Here is a 13,375-nt window from a genome sequence, read left to right as displayed (position 1 = left end):
GCGTCCCACCAGCCAGGAACGAGAAACTCGAGGGCTTTATTCTGCTCTGGGAAAAGACAGCACGCATGCTCAATGGTGACGTTGCCAAGGTCCAGGAGGGGCCCACCTTCCAGTTTCTTATCCCAAGTCTAGACACTGCTTGCCAGCTGTGCCCCTGCCCACCCACCAGGCACAAAGGGCACTTGGGAGTGGCAGCAGGTCTTGGGACTATGGCTGTGAGGATCAGGGCCTTCTAGGGAGATGGGCAAAACAAAGAGCTGGAAGTAATTTTAAATGGGCAAAGACCGGACTTGAGTCCTCTAGAGCCACGGTGCCCACAAGGATGGGTTTGGCCAAAACCCTGGCGGGCAGCGCTGCCCTCAGCCTTTCCTCTGTCGGAGCTTCTCCAAGTACGCCTGCAGCGACTTCTGGATGGAGTCTCTGCAGACGAAGCTGACAAAGTTCTGGGTGTCGGCGTCGCGCTGCCTCAGCAGGCGGTCGGCGGTGGCCTTTCGCATCATGTTCTTGGTCAGCTGGCGCGCGTGATCTGAAGAAGATGGGGCCCACCTGTGAGGACCCGGGCTCTGTGCCGGGGAGCGGTATTGCTGAGCTGCCCCAGACGGTTCCAGCCGAAACTCCGGCGGAAAACTCAAGTGAGCAAAGGGAAGAAAAGGAAAACCACCCGTCCCCTGCTGTCTGCCAACTGCTTTTAAAAACGCACAGGATGATACTGTGAAAACTGCCTTGTCAGCCCGTTATTTTCCCTCAGCTATATCATCAGGAATATCATCTATGTCGCTAACTATTCTTTACCACGTCTTTAATGGCTGGCTGTGCAGTATTTGGGCATCAGCAAACCTGGTCCCCCACAGCTTAAGAGCTAAGAATGGTGGTTGCATTTTTACATACGGTGGGAAAAACATTTTAAAGGCTAGTATTTTGTGACATGTAAAAATCACCTGAAATTCAGAATTCAGTGGCTTGTTGCTCCAGTAACACTAGATATACTTCCTAGTTCACACACCCGCAGCCCTCACTCCGGTGCTGTGGTTATGGCAGTGACCGTGTGACCAGCAAAGCCGGACATCTCCCTGGCCATTTACAGACAGTCTGCTGACCCCTGGTTTCTACTGTCGTTGACATAAGCACTCCTATTGCCAGATGTAGAACCTAAGAGCTGTTTCCAGTTGTCTGTGTAGTAGGTTGAATAGTGGACCCCGGAAAGGTATGTTTAAGTAGCCTGATTAGGAAAAAGATTTTTGCAGAGGTAACTAAGATGAGATCATCTTGGATTTAGGATGGGCCCTAAATCCAGGGAGGGCTTCCCTGGTGGCTCAGTTGGTAAAGAATCTGCCCACAATGCAGGACACCGCCTGCCATGTAGGAGATCCAGGTTTGATCCCTAGGAGACCTAGGAAGATCCCCTAGAGAAGGAAATGGCAACCCACTCCAGTATTCTTGACTGGGAAATCCCGTGGACAGAGGAGCTGGGTGGGCTATGGTCTGTGGAGTTGCAGAGAGTTGGGCACGACTTAGTGACTAAACCCCAATAACCATTGCCTAAATCCAGGGACGGGTGTCCTTAGAAGGAACGGGAGGTCTGAGATATAGAAACATGTAGAGAAGGTGTGTGAAGACACAGACAGGGGCTGGAGTGATGCAGCCTCAGCCCAGGAGTCTCTGGAGCCCCTGAAGATGAAAGAGGCAGGAAGGTGCCTCCCCAGGGCCTCTGCAGGGAGCAAGGCCCTGCTCACACCCTGATTTTAGACTCTGGCCTCCAGACTGTGCGAGAACGCATTTCCCTTGTTTTAAGCACCTAAGCACCCTCACCCCTCAATTCTCCGTCTTGTCACTTGTTACACCAGCCTCAGGACATGAAGTCAGTCTGCTACTGTGAGCGGCTCATCTGTGTATGGCTTGAGAACTCCTGGTCTTACGAGGAGCCTCAGGCTGAGAGGGGAGGGGGCTCTGCTGGCCCACTGGCATCCCCACCCACCCCTCACCTGGAACGGCCAGCCACCGGGCCATCTCCGAGAGCGCCGTGCTCTGCACCTGGTCCTCTGGCACCACCTGGTCCACCAGGCCCACCTGGAGGGCCTCTGCCGGGGGGAAGAGCGACCCCAGCTGCAGGGCCTGCTCCGAGGCGCGGTGCCCGATGGTGTTCACGTATGTGTCTTTGAGCCTGGAAACAGACACCAACTCGGAGTTGGGGCTTGGGGCTCATGGCCAGGGGGTGGGGGCGGTGGGCCTGGCCCCCAGCCTTACCAGAAGGGGGCGATGATGCCCAGCAGGGTCTCGTTCAACCCTATGCGGTACTTGGGGTTGTCAGCCAGGACCCGGCAGTCACAGGAGAGGGCGATGATACAGCCCCCCGCGGGGCAGGCTCCCTGCAGGGAAAGCCAGACCGCTGGGCTCCGGAGAGCTGGCCTCGCGCACGCACCCGGGTGCCTCCAGCCCCCTCCCCGTGCTGCACCAACCCCATCTGGGGGTGTGCGCAGTGGGACTTGCTCGCCCATCAGCCCGCACACCCCTCTTCCCTCAGGCTCATGTCGGGGCTGCGAGTGGCTTCTCCTCTCTGCTCTTGTCTGGTCCCTCAGACGCCAACGCGCAAGGAGCCTAGGCTGTCACCTCACTCCTGCTCCAGATGGCCCGGGGCCACCACTGTCCTCACCTCTCGCACCCATTGTCCACACGGAGGTGGCCGGCCGCCCAGCCCCACGAGTCTTCCCAAGCCTGGCCCTCCTCCTCTCCAGCCGGCTCAGGCCCCTGGCCTCTGCCCCACCCTTGCCTTAGGTTAGGCCAAAGCGATGCTCCCCAGAGGTGACCATGGGCCCTGGCTCCCGTCCCCACACTCACCCCCAGCATGTGGCCCCCTCTTCTCACCTAGTCTGTAACGGCAAGCTGACGACCTCTGCAGACCTCCCTGACTGCCCCCTTCCTCCCTGAGGGCTTTCTAATGGAGGGCCACGTTCACCTACCCCAAGGGCTGGCCCATAGTCAGCAACCCAGGTGGCCCCCAGGAGGAACACGCACGTTGATGGCGGCAACCAGCACCAGGCTGGACAGGTACATCCGCAGCCACAGCTCCTGCATGGCCTTCCAGTACTCAGCGCAGTGGGCCGGGTTTCTCCCACATATCTCCGTCAGGTCCAGGCCGGCGCAGAAGACCCTGGGGCAGTCCTGGGGGGGCGGGGGTGCCGTCAGAGTCCGCCCCGGGGGTGCACAGGCACTCGAGGGCCAGAGGAGCTGAAGTCACGCTCACCAGCAGGATGCCTCGCCCAAGCCCCCTGAGCTGGGGGCTCCTGGAACTCAGCTGGGACCCCCTGGCCTGTCCCCTCTGCATCCTGCCATATTCTTCCCCTTCCAGCTTCAAACGGGATGGGCAGGCAGCAGGGCCAGGCGCTCCCCAGGGACATAAAATGCGGGCCCTGTGTACCTGTGCACATGGCCCAGGCAAAGGAGTCAAGAGGCCGGGGAGGCTCCTGACATCAGAGAGGACACGTGTTCTTGGCTAACCCCAAAGGGCCAGCAAACCACAGACCCGCAGAGGAGGAGGGAGCGGCAAGCGGTCAAGAAGACACCCCTCCCCTCCGCCATAGGCCATCACTCATGAGACCGAAGGCTGGGGTGGGGGTGCAGACCAAGACAGAAGGGGACCAGTGCTCCCAGTGTGGACACCAGGTTCTGGGCACTCAGAGAAGAATGCAGGCCGGGGCAGGAGGGGACCCCCGGCTGTCACACGGGGAACCTGTGCCTGGGTTTCCCGCAAGCCCTCGCTGGAGCATGTCCGGCATCCGAGGCTGCTGTGAGGTTGCTGATCGCAGTCGCCACTGCAGATGACAGCCACCCCCGCCCCCCAGTGTCCGTGAGGAGGGGCGGCCACACTCAACATCCCCTACATCCTCATACAAAGTGACTGAAGCCAAACGCAGGGCACGCGTAAACGCGCCCTGAGCTTCTCATACACACGGTGCCCGTGTGTACACAGCACCTGCAGGCTGGCCTTGTGTGGAACGCGTACCACTCTTGCCTCTAAAAAGCACCCCTGGGGATGGGAAGCTGGGCCATCGGTATGGGTGTCCTACTGTCTCACCGGCCGGAATCTTGGGGGTGGTGAGCCGCCCTGCTCCAACGATGTGGCAGGACGGCCGTCCAGCTTTCCAGCCTTCCTTCTTAACCTCCTCCCACCGCAAGCCCCTGGCTCCTCCTCCCCACCATCCCCCAAATTCAACACACTTTCTCAGCACCGAAGTGGACGGGCCGACGGTGCGGCCCACAGTCCTGGCACTGGAGGAAAGCAAAGGCAAAGAATTTTATTCTGGATGCGAGCAAAGCAACTGCATCGATGCCAGCCGGGGCAACTTCTGCCAGACAGAAGGCATGGGGGCTGGCCTGTTTCTGCGACTTCTGAGCTCAGTGATTCTTTTGCAGGGGGTTGAGGTCAGGAGCGAGCGAGCAAGGGAAACTGCTGTCTGTTCTCGCTCCCTCCCCTGACCCCGCTGTAGCAGGGGCCCCAATAAAGCCTTGCCTGAATTTCTTGTCGGGCCTCTAGTCAATTTCTATTGGATGAGCAAGGCCAAGAACCCTGGTCGGTATCAGATTTATGGCCCCCAGTGTGTGGCTCATCCCCTTCTGCGGAGGGGCTCTGGGCACCTCTGGGACCCTGAACGCAGCTTCCCAGTGGGCAGCAAGTGGCCACCTGAAGCCTGCCTTCCTGACCCCGGGGGCTCAGGTCCCTCATCTAGGCAACACTGTCCCCGCCTCCTTGTCCTTTCCCCGCTCCTGCCATTTCTCTGCTTCTCCTCTCTGTCCTCTCCTTTCGAGAGTGCACACCAGGCAGCCACAGCCTCACTCCTCTTGGCTGGTGAGACCTCTCGCCGCCCATGGTGCACCTCGACCTGCGGCCAGCAGAGGCCAGAGAGGCCAGCCTCACCCATGCAGACCCTGGCCTCGTGGGCCATCCCTGCCAGGAGAGTCACAAGTGAGAGGTTCAGTCCGCATGTCGGGTAGCGCCTGGAAGGCCCACTGATTTTTCCTGTTCTTTCTCTTTTTCAGTCTTTTCTGCCCCTCCCGTTTTACCTCTCCCTTGATCCTCACACCTGCACTCCCATCCTTTTTTATCTGGAAAACTTGCCGTATCCACGAGCTTTTGTCATTGGTATCTTCGTCTTACGTCGTTCTGTCTGTCCAGCTGCCCTGCTTATGTGGGCGCGGTGGAGGACTTAGGCCTTGAAATACAAAGGCAGCCCTTGTACTGTATGTCTTGAACACTGCTTAAGACTCCAACCCTGGGTTACTTGGTGGGATTTTAAAGAACAGAAAAGAAAGGAGCTTTCGTTTCTCCCTTCTCTGCCTCTGCAATGGAACTGCGCTGACTGCGCGCTCAGGAACTACCTGATTCATCTGTAGTCCCTCAGAATGAAGGGAAAAAGCGTCGGGGGAGGGCATTTTAAATTCAAGCGGGAAAACTACGAGGCCTCTGGCTCTGTCTTTATGTAAAAATTAACTTGTAAATGGGCTGTCTTCAATTAGCTTAAAGGCAATTGAGCCCTTATATATTCTCAGAAGCATAGAAGAGGCTCATCAGAATACATTTTGGGCTCCTGTGATCTGGGAAAATAGTCAATATTTAATTAACTTCTGGTATTAGTGCTGGCTTAGGCCTGTGGGTTTAAGTAACACAGACCTGTACTTTAGAGTCACACACGTTAAGTACAATACTTTCACTGTACCTAGGGTTACTGAAAGGAAGTGCATACTGTTCCTGTTGTAAAATTTGTCACCAGGGAAGCAACCCAACATGATTAAATTTTTAAGTAAGCGTAAATGGGATTAGAGCTTTTTGGTAAAACTCTAGAGGAATAGTTTTGTGTTGAAAACATCCATCTCAAGCAGTCCCTCCCAATGTTGGTACCTTAAAAACTAAAACGAAGTAAAATGAAAGGAATTCACTGGGTTCAAGGACCATTTCAAATAAGATGAAACAATCAGAACACGGATGGCTAAACAGGTGTAAGCTGACCTTACTTCTGTCTTAGAAAAGAAGCTGTTTGGTGCTACTTTGAGATGGCCTCTGCCAACCTACAGAATGCCAGTGCAGAAGGCCCTTCATGGCAGCTTAAGGAAAGCTGGGTGTGTGTTTTCATAAGGGTGTATGAGGAGCATAAATACGTTTTGTTTGTTAAAGGAAAAAGAATGATTCTGTCCTAAAGCTGGTTATTTCTCAATGGAAAGGGCAAGGGACAAAGTATGGCTAATGAAAGTTGCAGAAGGTCTGCTGAAGAGAAACACGGAGAAGAGAGTTTTTATGTGGTCAGGACTTTCCAAGGTTGAAATCAATTTAACTGGGTAAGTGGGTTTTATTCAGAGCAGGCTGATGCAAGGCGTGATTTGATTTCTGTCTCTCATAAGAGAACAAATTTTCGTGGAATGCCGCTTTTGACATCAGGTTGTGTGAGCTTCTGTGCCTTTATGTGATCTGTAATGACCTTTGCAATCTTTTTGTTTTCCACCTTAGATCAAGAAATAATTGTTTCACAGTGACCTCGATTCTATCAACCTACGATTCTATCTATCTATTCTAAAACATTGTGAGATTTTGGGTGAACTTTCCAAATATCAAATTGAAATTATAGTTCTTTTGACGTCCAGCTAACTTCGAAACTGACGTCCCCAGAGAGATCCAAAGCTAACTGGGTTCATTGGCTGTGTTAAATTCCATGGGAAACACTGTCCAAACTCACTGTTGCCTATCTCAGATGGGACCATCAGGCTGTCCCCAGTTTTATCGCGATCACCAAACAGATGGGGAGGGGGCTTGGGGTGCTTCCGCTGTCCAGTCTCTCCCCTTACTCTACGTCCAAAAACCCCGTGGGAACACTCCCAGCTCGAGGCCCTCAGGTCCTGGCCCCGTGACATTTCCCACTGCGCCCAGTTCCAGTTCCTCCAGGATCTCCTTCCCTCCAGGCCCCAGCAGCCCAGACACTGTGACTACCTACTGGGCTGGGCACTTCCAAGCAGCCCACTTCCTAGGCTTTCAGTTCAGTTTAGTCGCTCAGTCGTGTCCGACTCTTGGCGACCCCATGAACTGCAGCACGCCAGGCCTCCCCGTCCATCACCAACTCCCGGAGTTCACTCAGACTCATGTCCATCGAGTCAGTGATGCCATCCAGCAATCTCATCCTCTGTCATCCCGTTCTCCTCCTGCCCCCAATCCCTCCCAGCATCTGAATCTTTTCCAGTGAGTCAACTCTTCACTTGAGGTGGCCAAAGAACTGGACTTTCAGCTTTAGCATCAGTCCTTCCAATGAACACCCAGGACTGATCTCCTTCAGAATGGATTGGTTGGATCTCCTTGCAGTCCAAGGGACTCTCAAGAGTCTTCTCCAACACCACAGTTCAAAAGCATCAATTCTTCGGCGTTCAGCTTTCTTCACAGTCCAACTCTCACATCCATGCATGACCACTGGAAAAACCATAGCCTTGACTAGATGGACCTTTGTTGGCAAAGTAATTTCTCTGCTTTTGAATATGCTATCTAGGTTGGTCATAACTTTCCTTCCAAGGAGTAAGCGTCTTTTAATTTCATGGCTGCAGTCACCATCTGCAGTGATTTTGGAGCCCCCAAAAATAAAGTCTGACACTTTCCACTGTTTCCCCATCTATTTCCCATGAAGTGATGGGATGAGATGCCATGATCTTCGTTTTCTGAATGTTGAGCTTTAAGCCAACTTTTTCACTCTCCACTTTCACTTTCATCAAGAGGCTTTTTAGTTCCTCTTCACTTTCTGCCATAAGGGTGGTGTCATCTGCATATCTGAGGTTATTGATATTTCTCCCGGCAATCTTGATTCCAGCTTGTGCTTCTTCCAGTCCAGCATTTCTCATGATGTACTCTGCGTATAAGTTAAATAAGCAGGGTGACAATATACAGCCTTGACGTACTCCTTTTCCTATTTGGAACTGGTCTGTTGTTCCATGTCCAGTTCTAACTGTTGCTTCCTGACCTGCATATAGGTTTCTCAAGAGGCAGGTCAGGTGGTCTGGTATACCCATCTCTTTCAGAATTTTCCACAGTTTATTGTGAGGCACACAGTCAAAGGCTTTGGCATAGTCAATAAAGCAGAAATAGATGTTTTTCTGGAACTCTCTTGCTTTTTCCATGATCCAGTGGATGTTGGCAATTTGATCTCTGGTTCTTCTTCCTTTTCAGATGCACAATCTCACATCACCCCCACATCAGGGACACTGTTACATACATCATAAGACGTGAGCATCAGAGACAGCAGATCCCCCTCCGGAGAGCCCTGGCGGCACACTGGCACTGGCTGGGAGGGCTCCTCCAGGGAACCCCTCGCGTGAGGGACCAGAGATGGCTGGCTAGGAATCGACGGGAGAGCAGAGGACTCTCACTCCAGAAGGTGAGAAGGGCATTTGGAGGACCCTTGAGCCCCTCCTGACAAAAGCCTCCTGGTGAAATGCCTCTGGGACCCGAGATTTCATTTCTAGGAGTGCTCTCGGCCGAAGGTTTCTCAACATGGGAGGATCCTCTTCTAAGCCAAAAGAAACACCTCGGGACCGTATCCTTAAAAACTGGAAATCTAAAAAAGCAGATGGGCTGAAAAGGGAAAAACTTAAACTGTACTCTAACACTCCTTGGCCTTTATATAAGTTGGGGGGATGGAAAAAAACTGTGAGGGAAGAATTATAAACATATGTACAAACTCAAAATATGCCTTCCTTGTTTTACATGCCCATGCAGCTATCTGGAGAGAAAGGAGACTTTTATCGTACTTTTTTAGAAAGAGGACTTGGGGCTGAGATTTTACATCTCATAGAAGCAAAACTCTAAATGAGGCTAGATTCCCTGGTCAAGATTATACCTGATAAGGACTAGATGGACTTTTGTTGTCAAAGTGATGTCTCTGCTTTTTAATATGCTGTCTAGGTTGGTCATAGCTTTTCTTCCAAGGAGCAAGTGTCTTTTAATTTCATGGCTGCAGTCACCATCTGCAGTGATTTTGGAGTCCCCCAAAATAAAGTTTCTCACTGTTACCATTTTTTCCCCATCTATTTGCCATGAGTGATGGGACCGGATGCCACGATCTTAGTTTTCTGAATGTTAAGCAGAAAAGGAGTGGTTTGTGCAATTGCCAATACTTTTTGTCACATAGGAAGTTAACACCTCCTTCCAGGTAGAAACCAACACCAAGACCCAGAGGAATGCTATGGGGAGGGAGGAGGGAGGAGAGTTCAGGATGGGGAACATATGTATACCTGTGGATTCATTTCGATATATGGCAAAACCAATACAATATTGTAAAGTTAAAAAACAGAATAAAATTAAAAAAAAAAAAAGAAACCAACACCAAGAAAATCTGTCAACAAGCCATTTGACTTCCACAGATAATTATCTACTAATCCTTGCCATTCACTGTGGGCAAGGAAATGAAAACTGGCTCTCCAGCTTGTTCTCTTCGATCCTACAAGGCATAAAGTCTTCTGCCAGGAGGTTTTCACTTTCTCATAGTCCTTGTCAGTCATATGATTTATGCTGCATTTTGTCTGGTGCGGTGTTGTCTGCCTACTGTTGTAAACCTGCAACTAAGACTTTTCGGTCCAAGGAGAATTCAGAAGGAAAAAGCCTGCCCTCTGAGACCTCAGCTCTAGGACCTGCCTGGAGAGGGATGGGGAGCATTGCTCTTGGAACAAGCACAGTCTCGGGGGCCAGCCTGGGCGCCAGGAAGCTGCTGAAAACCAAGTCCGCACAGGGTCCAGACTTCGTGAAGTCGCGTGGTTTCAAGGTCACCCCTGCCCAAAGGAACCCGCTCTCACCTACATCCAGGCCCGGGTATGGAGCACCGAGGCCTGCCCCAGGGCTTGGCCCCACATCTGCGTGGGCCTGGGAGGCGGCCGGGGACAGAGGCATCAGCCGCCTGCGGGCGAACCGGCTGCCCCCAGCCCAGGTCCCTCGAGTCACACCCAGGACTATGACCCCTGAAGGCCTGCAATCGCACCCGCACTTGGGCTGCCTGGGTTTTCTCCAGCCTGTGATGTGTGTGGAGGGCTTTCTGAGCTCGGGGCCTTGGGGGAAGCTAAGGAGCACTCACGGAAGTCAGGATGATGCCACGGAAGGTCTTGTCATTCTCCAGCTTCTCCAGGCTGATGACCAGCTCCGTCAGCAGCTCCAGGCTGAGGGCATTTACGGGGGGATTCCTCAACTTCATCACGGCTACCCCTAGTTTGAAAACAAAGAGGACAAAGCTTGTTGCCAGCACAAGATGGGTGCCCCCAGTCACCTATGCGAAGGCCATGGGAAGACACACAGCCGTTGGGTTTTTTAAATTGAGGTGAGATTCACGTATCTTATAATAAAGGGAACCCTGTACACATTGGCAGTTACCATTCCTCCCATCCCAGCCCCTGTGTGTGTACTAAGTCACTTCAGGCAAGTCGGACTCTTTGAGACCCTACGGACCAAAGTCCACCAGGCTCCTTTGTCCATAGAATTCTCCAGGCAAGAATACTGGAATGGGTTGCCATGCCCTCCTCCACGGATCTTCCTGACCCAGGGATCACTAATCCCTGATCTCCTTCTTGTTCCTATGGACTTGCCAACTGTGGACATTTTATGGAAGCGGAATCATAGAAAATATGTGACCTTTTGTGTCTGTCTGCTTTCACTGAATGTTTTCAAGGTTCATCCACAAAGTAGCAGGTGTCAGTGGTTCATTCCTTCTCAAGGTCAAATAACTTTCCATGACCTGTGTACAGCAGGTTCTGCTTATCCATTCACCGGCCAGTGGACACTTGAGTTAGTTCCACCTTTTGGCTATTGAGAGTCATGCTGCTGGGAGCACTCACATACACATTTTTGTTGATCTTTTTTGGGGGGGTTAAATGCATTTTACTTTTAGACAACCTACATGACACGTTTTTTTTCCCTCACAAACAAGGCCTCCACTCCAAATAAATCAATGTTCAAAACAAATGAAGAGCTCACGATGATATCAGTCCAATTTTCTCCCAGATACCAAGTCTGACATCCTCATGGGAGCAGACGGCCTTATTGTAAGTGAGCAACTCTAAGAACTAGATGTGTGAGGAGGAACTCCAGTGGGCGCTTCTGGTTCACACTTGTTTAAGGATCAAGGGTAAGAATATCAGGGGCCGGATGTTCTTAAAACTCTCCATTTAAACATACATTCTGCCAACAGCAGGAAAAGCGGGAGTGAAGGGCCTGCCCCTGTGGACAGCGCGGCTGCTGGCCCGGCTGAGGCCGTCTGTACCCAGCGCCTGGCCCAAGGGCAGACCCTAGGGGCTTCAGAAATGTCATCCTACGCAGAAGAATCAATCCGAATTTTCAGAAGTGAGCTCCCCAAACGTGGTTCGTAGGTAAGTTTCTGAAGCTGACTCTGGATCTTTGCTGTTTAGTGAGACAGTATCTAAGAGCTTGGGGGAAAGGTAGAGGCCAAAGGGGAACAGATGGACTTCGATATCACCAGTTAAATAATCACACCCCTGGCATGGGGTGGGTACAAAATAAATGTTTCTTGAATGTTGAACAGAATCCAAAATCAACTTTTTAAAAAAATATTATTTTTAATGGGGGGATAATTGCTTTACAATATTGTGTTGGTTTCTGCCATACATCAACATGATAGCACTTTGGCACTTAAATGAAAACATTTTATAAAGCACTTTTACTCCATTAATTCCTCCAAGTCTCAAGATGCCTGAAGGCCACCTGGGTGGCAATGAGAACCATGAGAATGAGAACCATGCCTGGCTTTCAGTCAAACTCAACCTCCTACCAGGATAAGCCGGCATTGTTTATTTAGGAGGCTCGGAGGTGGGAGGCCACTAGACAGCTTGTCTTAAAATCTATCTGTCTCTGCCCCCAGGCCCGCTCAGGACCTAGCTCTGAAGGGCTCTCTGGTGGAGAAAGCACAGCTTTTTCTTTCAAAAGTGCTCTTTCTACCTCTTTTTTTACCCACCTTGGAGACTTTTAAGAGGTGTTCTGATGGGGGTGGGTAGGAGTGATTTTACTTGTGGATCCTGGCTGTAATTAAAAAATATCTGCTGGGTTCTGTGCCACCTGGGAGTATTAACAAAAAGTTAAAAATGTTATTCCAAGATGCTTCCAATTATTTTCACTTCCCAAGTTAATAGCACATACCCCAAACTTTAACAACAGAAACATGTTTATCTTCATAATGAACTGGGGCGGGGGGCTCGTGGTGGCGGTAGCGGTCGTGGTGAAACAACTCGACTGGTGATGACCCTTAGCTTTGAACTCAACAGAAACATACTTCAAAATCAGGTTTTATCTCGGTCCGGATTCTAGGTCTGGGTCCGGAGCCGGGGGCCCCGCGGAGCCCGCTCTGCTGCCGGCTGCGCCCCGTTCCCCACCGCGGGGATGCCGGGCGCTCGGGGGCGCTTACCTGAGGCCGCGTCCGGCTCCACCAGCACCCGCTGGCTTCCGAAGCGCCGCGCGCCATCCCCGCCGCCGCCGGCCGCCGGCTCCGTGCGCCCAAGTGTCGTGCCCCGGAGCAGCGCCCCTGCGGAGGTAGGCGAGAGATTGTTTATCCCGCGCGCCCGGAGCCCCCACTACCCCGCGGCCCCGCGCCCCGCGCCGGTCACGCACACGGACGGAGCAGGGCGCGCGGGGCAAAGCGCACTCCCGACGCCAGCGCCATCTTGGCCGAGAATGGGCAGGTCGCGGCGCCGGGGTGTGATCTTGCAGTCCGCCCCGCCCCCGGGGCCCGGGCCGCTCCTCCAGGGCGGAGCCTCGGGCTCCGGGGAACAGGACGTCTGGGCAGATTGGACTGCACGTAAGTCACGGAGCCAGGGGTTTGCGCTCTGCGGGGTGCACCCCGCAGAGCGTGGGCACTGGAGCGCCACTTCCTGCTGGCGACCGGACTTGCAGCTGCTAGCTTAGCCTGGGGCAGAACAGCCCGGTGACAGAGAACTCAACTTTCACCTTCTCAAGATGCAGCTCATTTCACCGGGGCTCCTCCTGGGGGAGGGGGAGGCGACCGCTTCCCTTTGCCCTCAATCCTGCTGAACACACACTGTGCTGGCATTCGGTTTGAAAACGCTGGCACAGTAAGGGGCAAGGGATTATAATGTCTTAAGCGTTCTTCCTTCTGGAACAAACTCGTTTTTGAGGTGGGGAAATTTTTCCATGGCCATCGAACACAGCAGTGAATGAGATCCATCTTTTTGGTCGGGCAGAATTCAAGGCTCCTGGAACACAGTTGCTAACTCCCCTGGTGGTCCAGTGGTTAAGACTGTGCTCCCAAGGCAGGAGGTAGGATCCTGGCCAGGGAACTAAGATAAAACACTTTCAAAGTTTTCCTGGTTAACGTGTTTTGCAGCTATGACTTTGGAAATG

The 13,375-nt window shown here is 52.6% G+C and overlaps 1 protein-coding gene across 4 annotated transcripts; it reads right to left on the bottom strand.

Annotated features, from left to right (window-relative positions):
• Positions 1-17: 17 nt before the first annotated feature.
• On the bottom strand, positions 18-12,690 carry ECI1 (enoyl-CoA delta isomerase 1). Of its 4 annotated transcripts, none has more exons than XR_015154892.1 (7): positions 12,626-12,690; positions 12,423-12,539; positions 10,089-10,216; positions 2,958-3,159; positions 2,245-2,366; positions 1,983-2,161; positions 18-563 (listed from the first exon to the last, which is right to left on the bottom strand). XR_015154892.1 is itself a non-coding variant. In XM_086376330.1 (7 exons), exons 1-7 carry the CDS (start codon positions 12,675-12,677, stop codon positions 223-225), a joined length of 1,086 nt encoding a protein of 361 aa, XP_086232456.1. In that variant the 5' UTR covers positions 12,678-12,690; the 3' UTR covers positions 18-222. The 4 variants fall into 4 exon arrangements, 2 of the variants coding, with proteins under 2 accessions (XP_086232456.1, XP_086232457.1); XR_015154891.1 differs by having other exon boundaries at positions 18-526; XM_086376330.1 differs by having other exon boundaries at positions 3,013-3,159.
• Positions 12,691-13,375: the final 685 nt, after the last annotated feature.

The sequence above is a fragment of the Bos grunniens genome, chromosome 25, assembly GCF_055505025.1.
Source record: "Bos grunniens cultivar Pamir isolate PY7600 chromosome 25, Bosgru_T2T1.0, whole genome shotgun sequence".
In the NCBI taxonomy this organism is placed as follows: domain Eukaryota; kingdom Metazoa; phylum Chordata; class Mammalia; order Artiodactyla; family Bovidae; genus Bos; species Bos grunniens.
This window is presented reverse-complemented; position numbering and strand designations above follow the sequence as displayed.

What these genes read in the sequence shown, in the direction of transcription:
- ECI1 (XM_086376330.1), bottom strand. Translation starts at nt 12,677, where the DNA reads ATGGCGCTGGCGTCGGGAGTGCGCTTTGCCCCGCGCGCCCTGCTCCGT. An exon ending in GGAGCCGGACGCGGCCTCAG is followed by an intron (nt 10,217 to 12,422) that starts GTAAGCGCCCCC and finishes TTTTCAAACTAG; the next exon opens with GGGTAGCCGTGATGAAGTTG. An exon ending in TGCTGGTTGCCGCCATCAAC is followed by an intron (nt 2,367 to 3,012) that starts GTGCGTGTTCCT and finishes CTTTCCCTGCAG; the next exon opens with GGAGCCTGCCCCGCGGGGGG.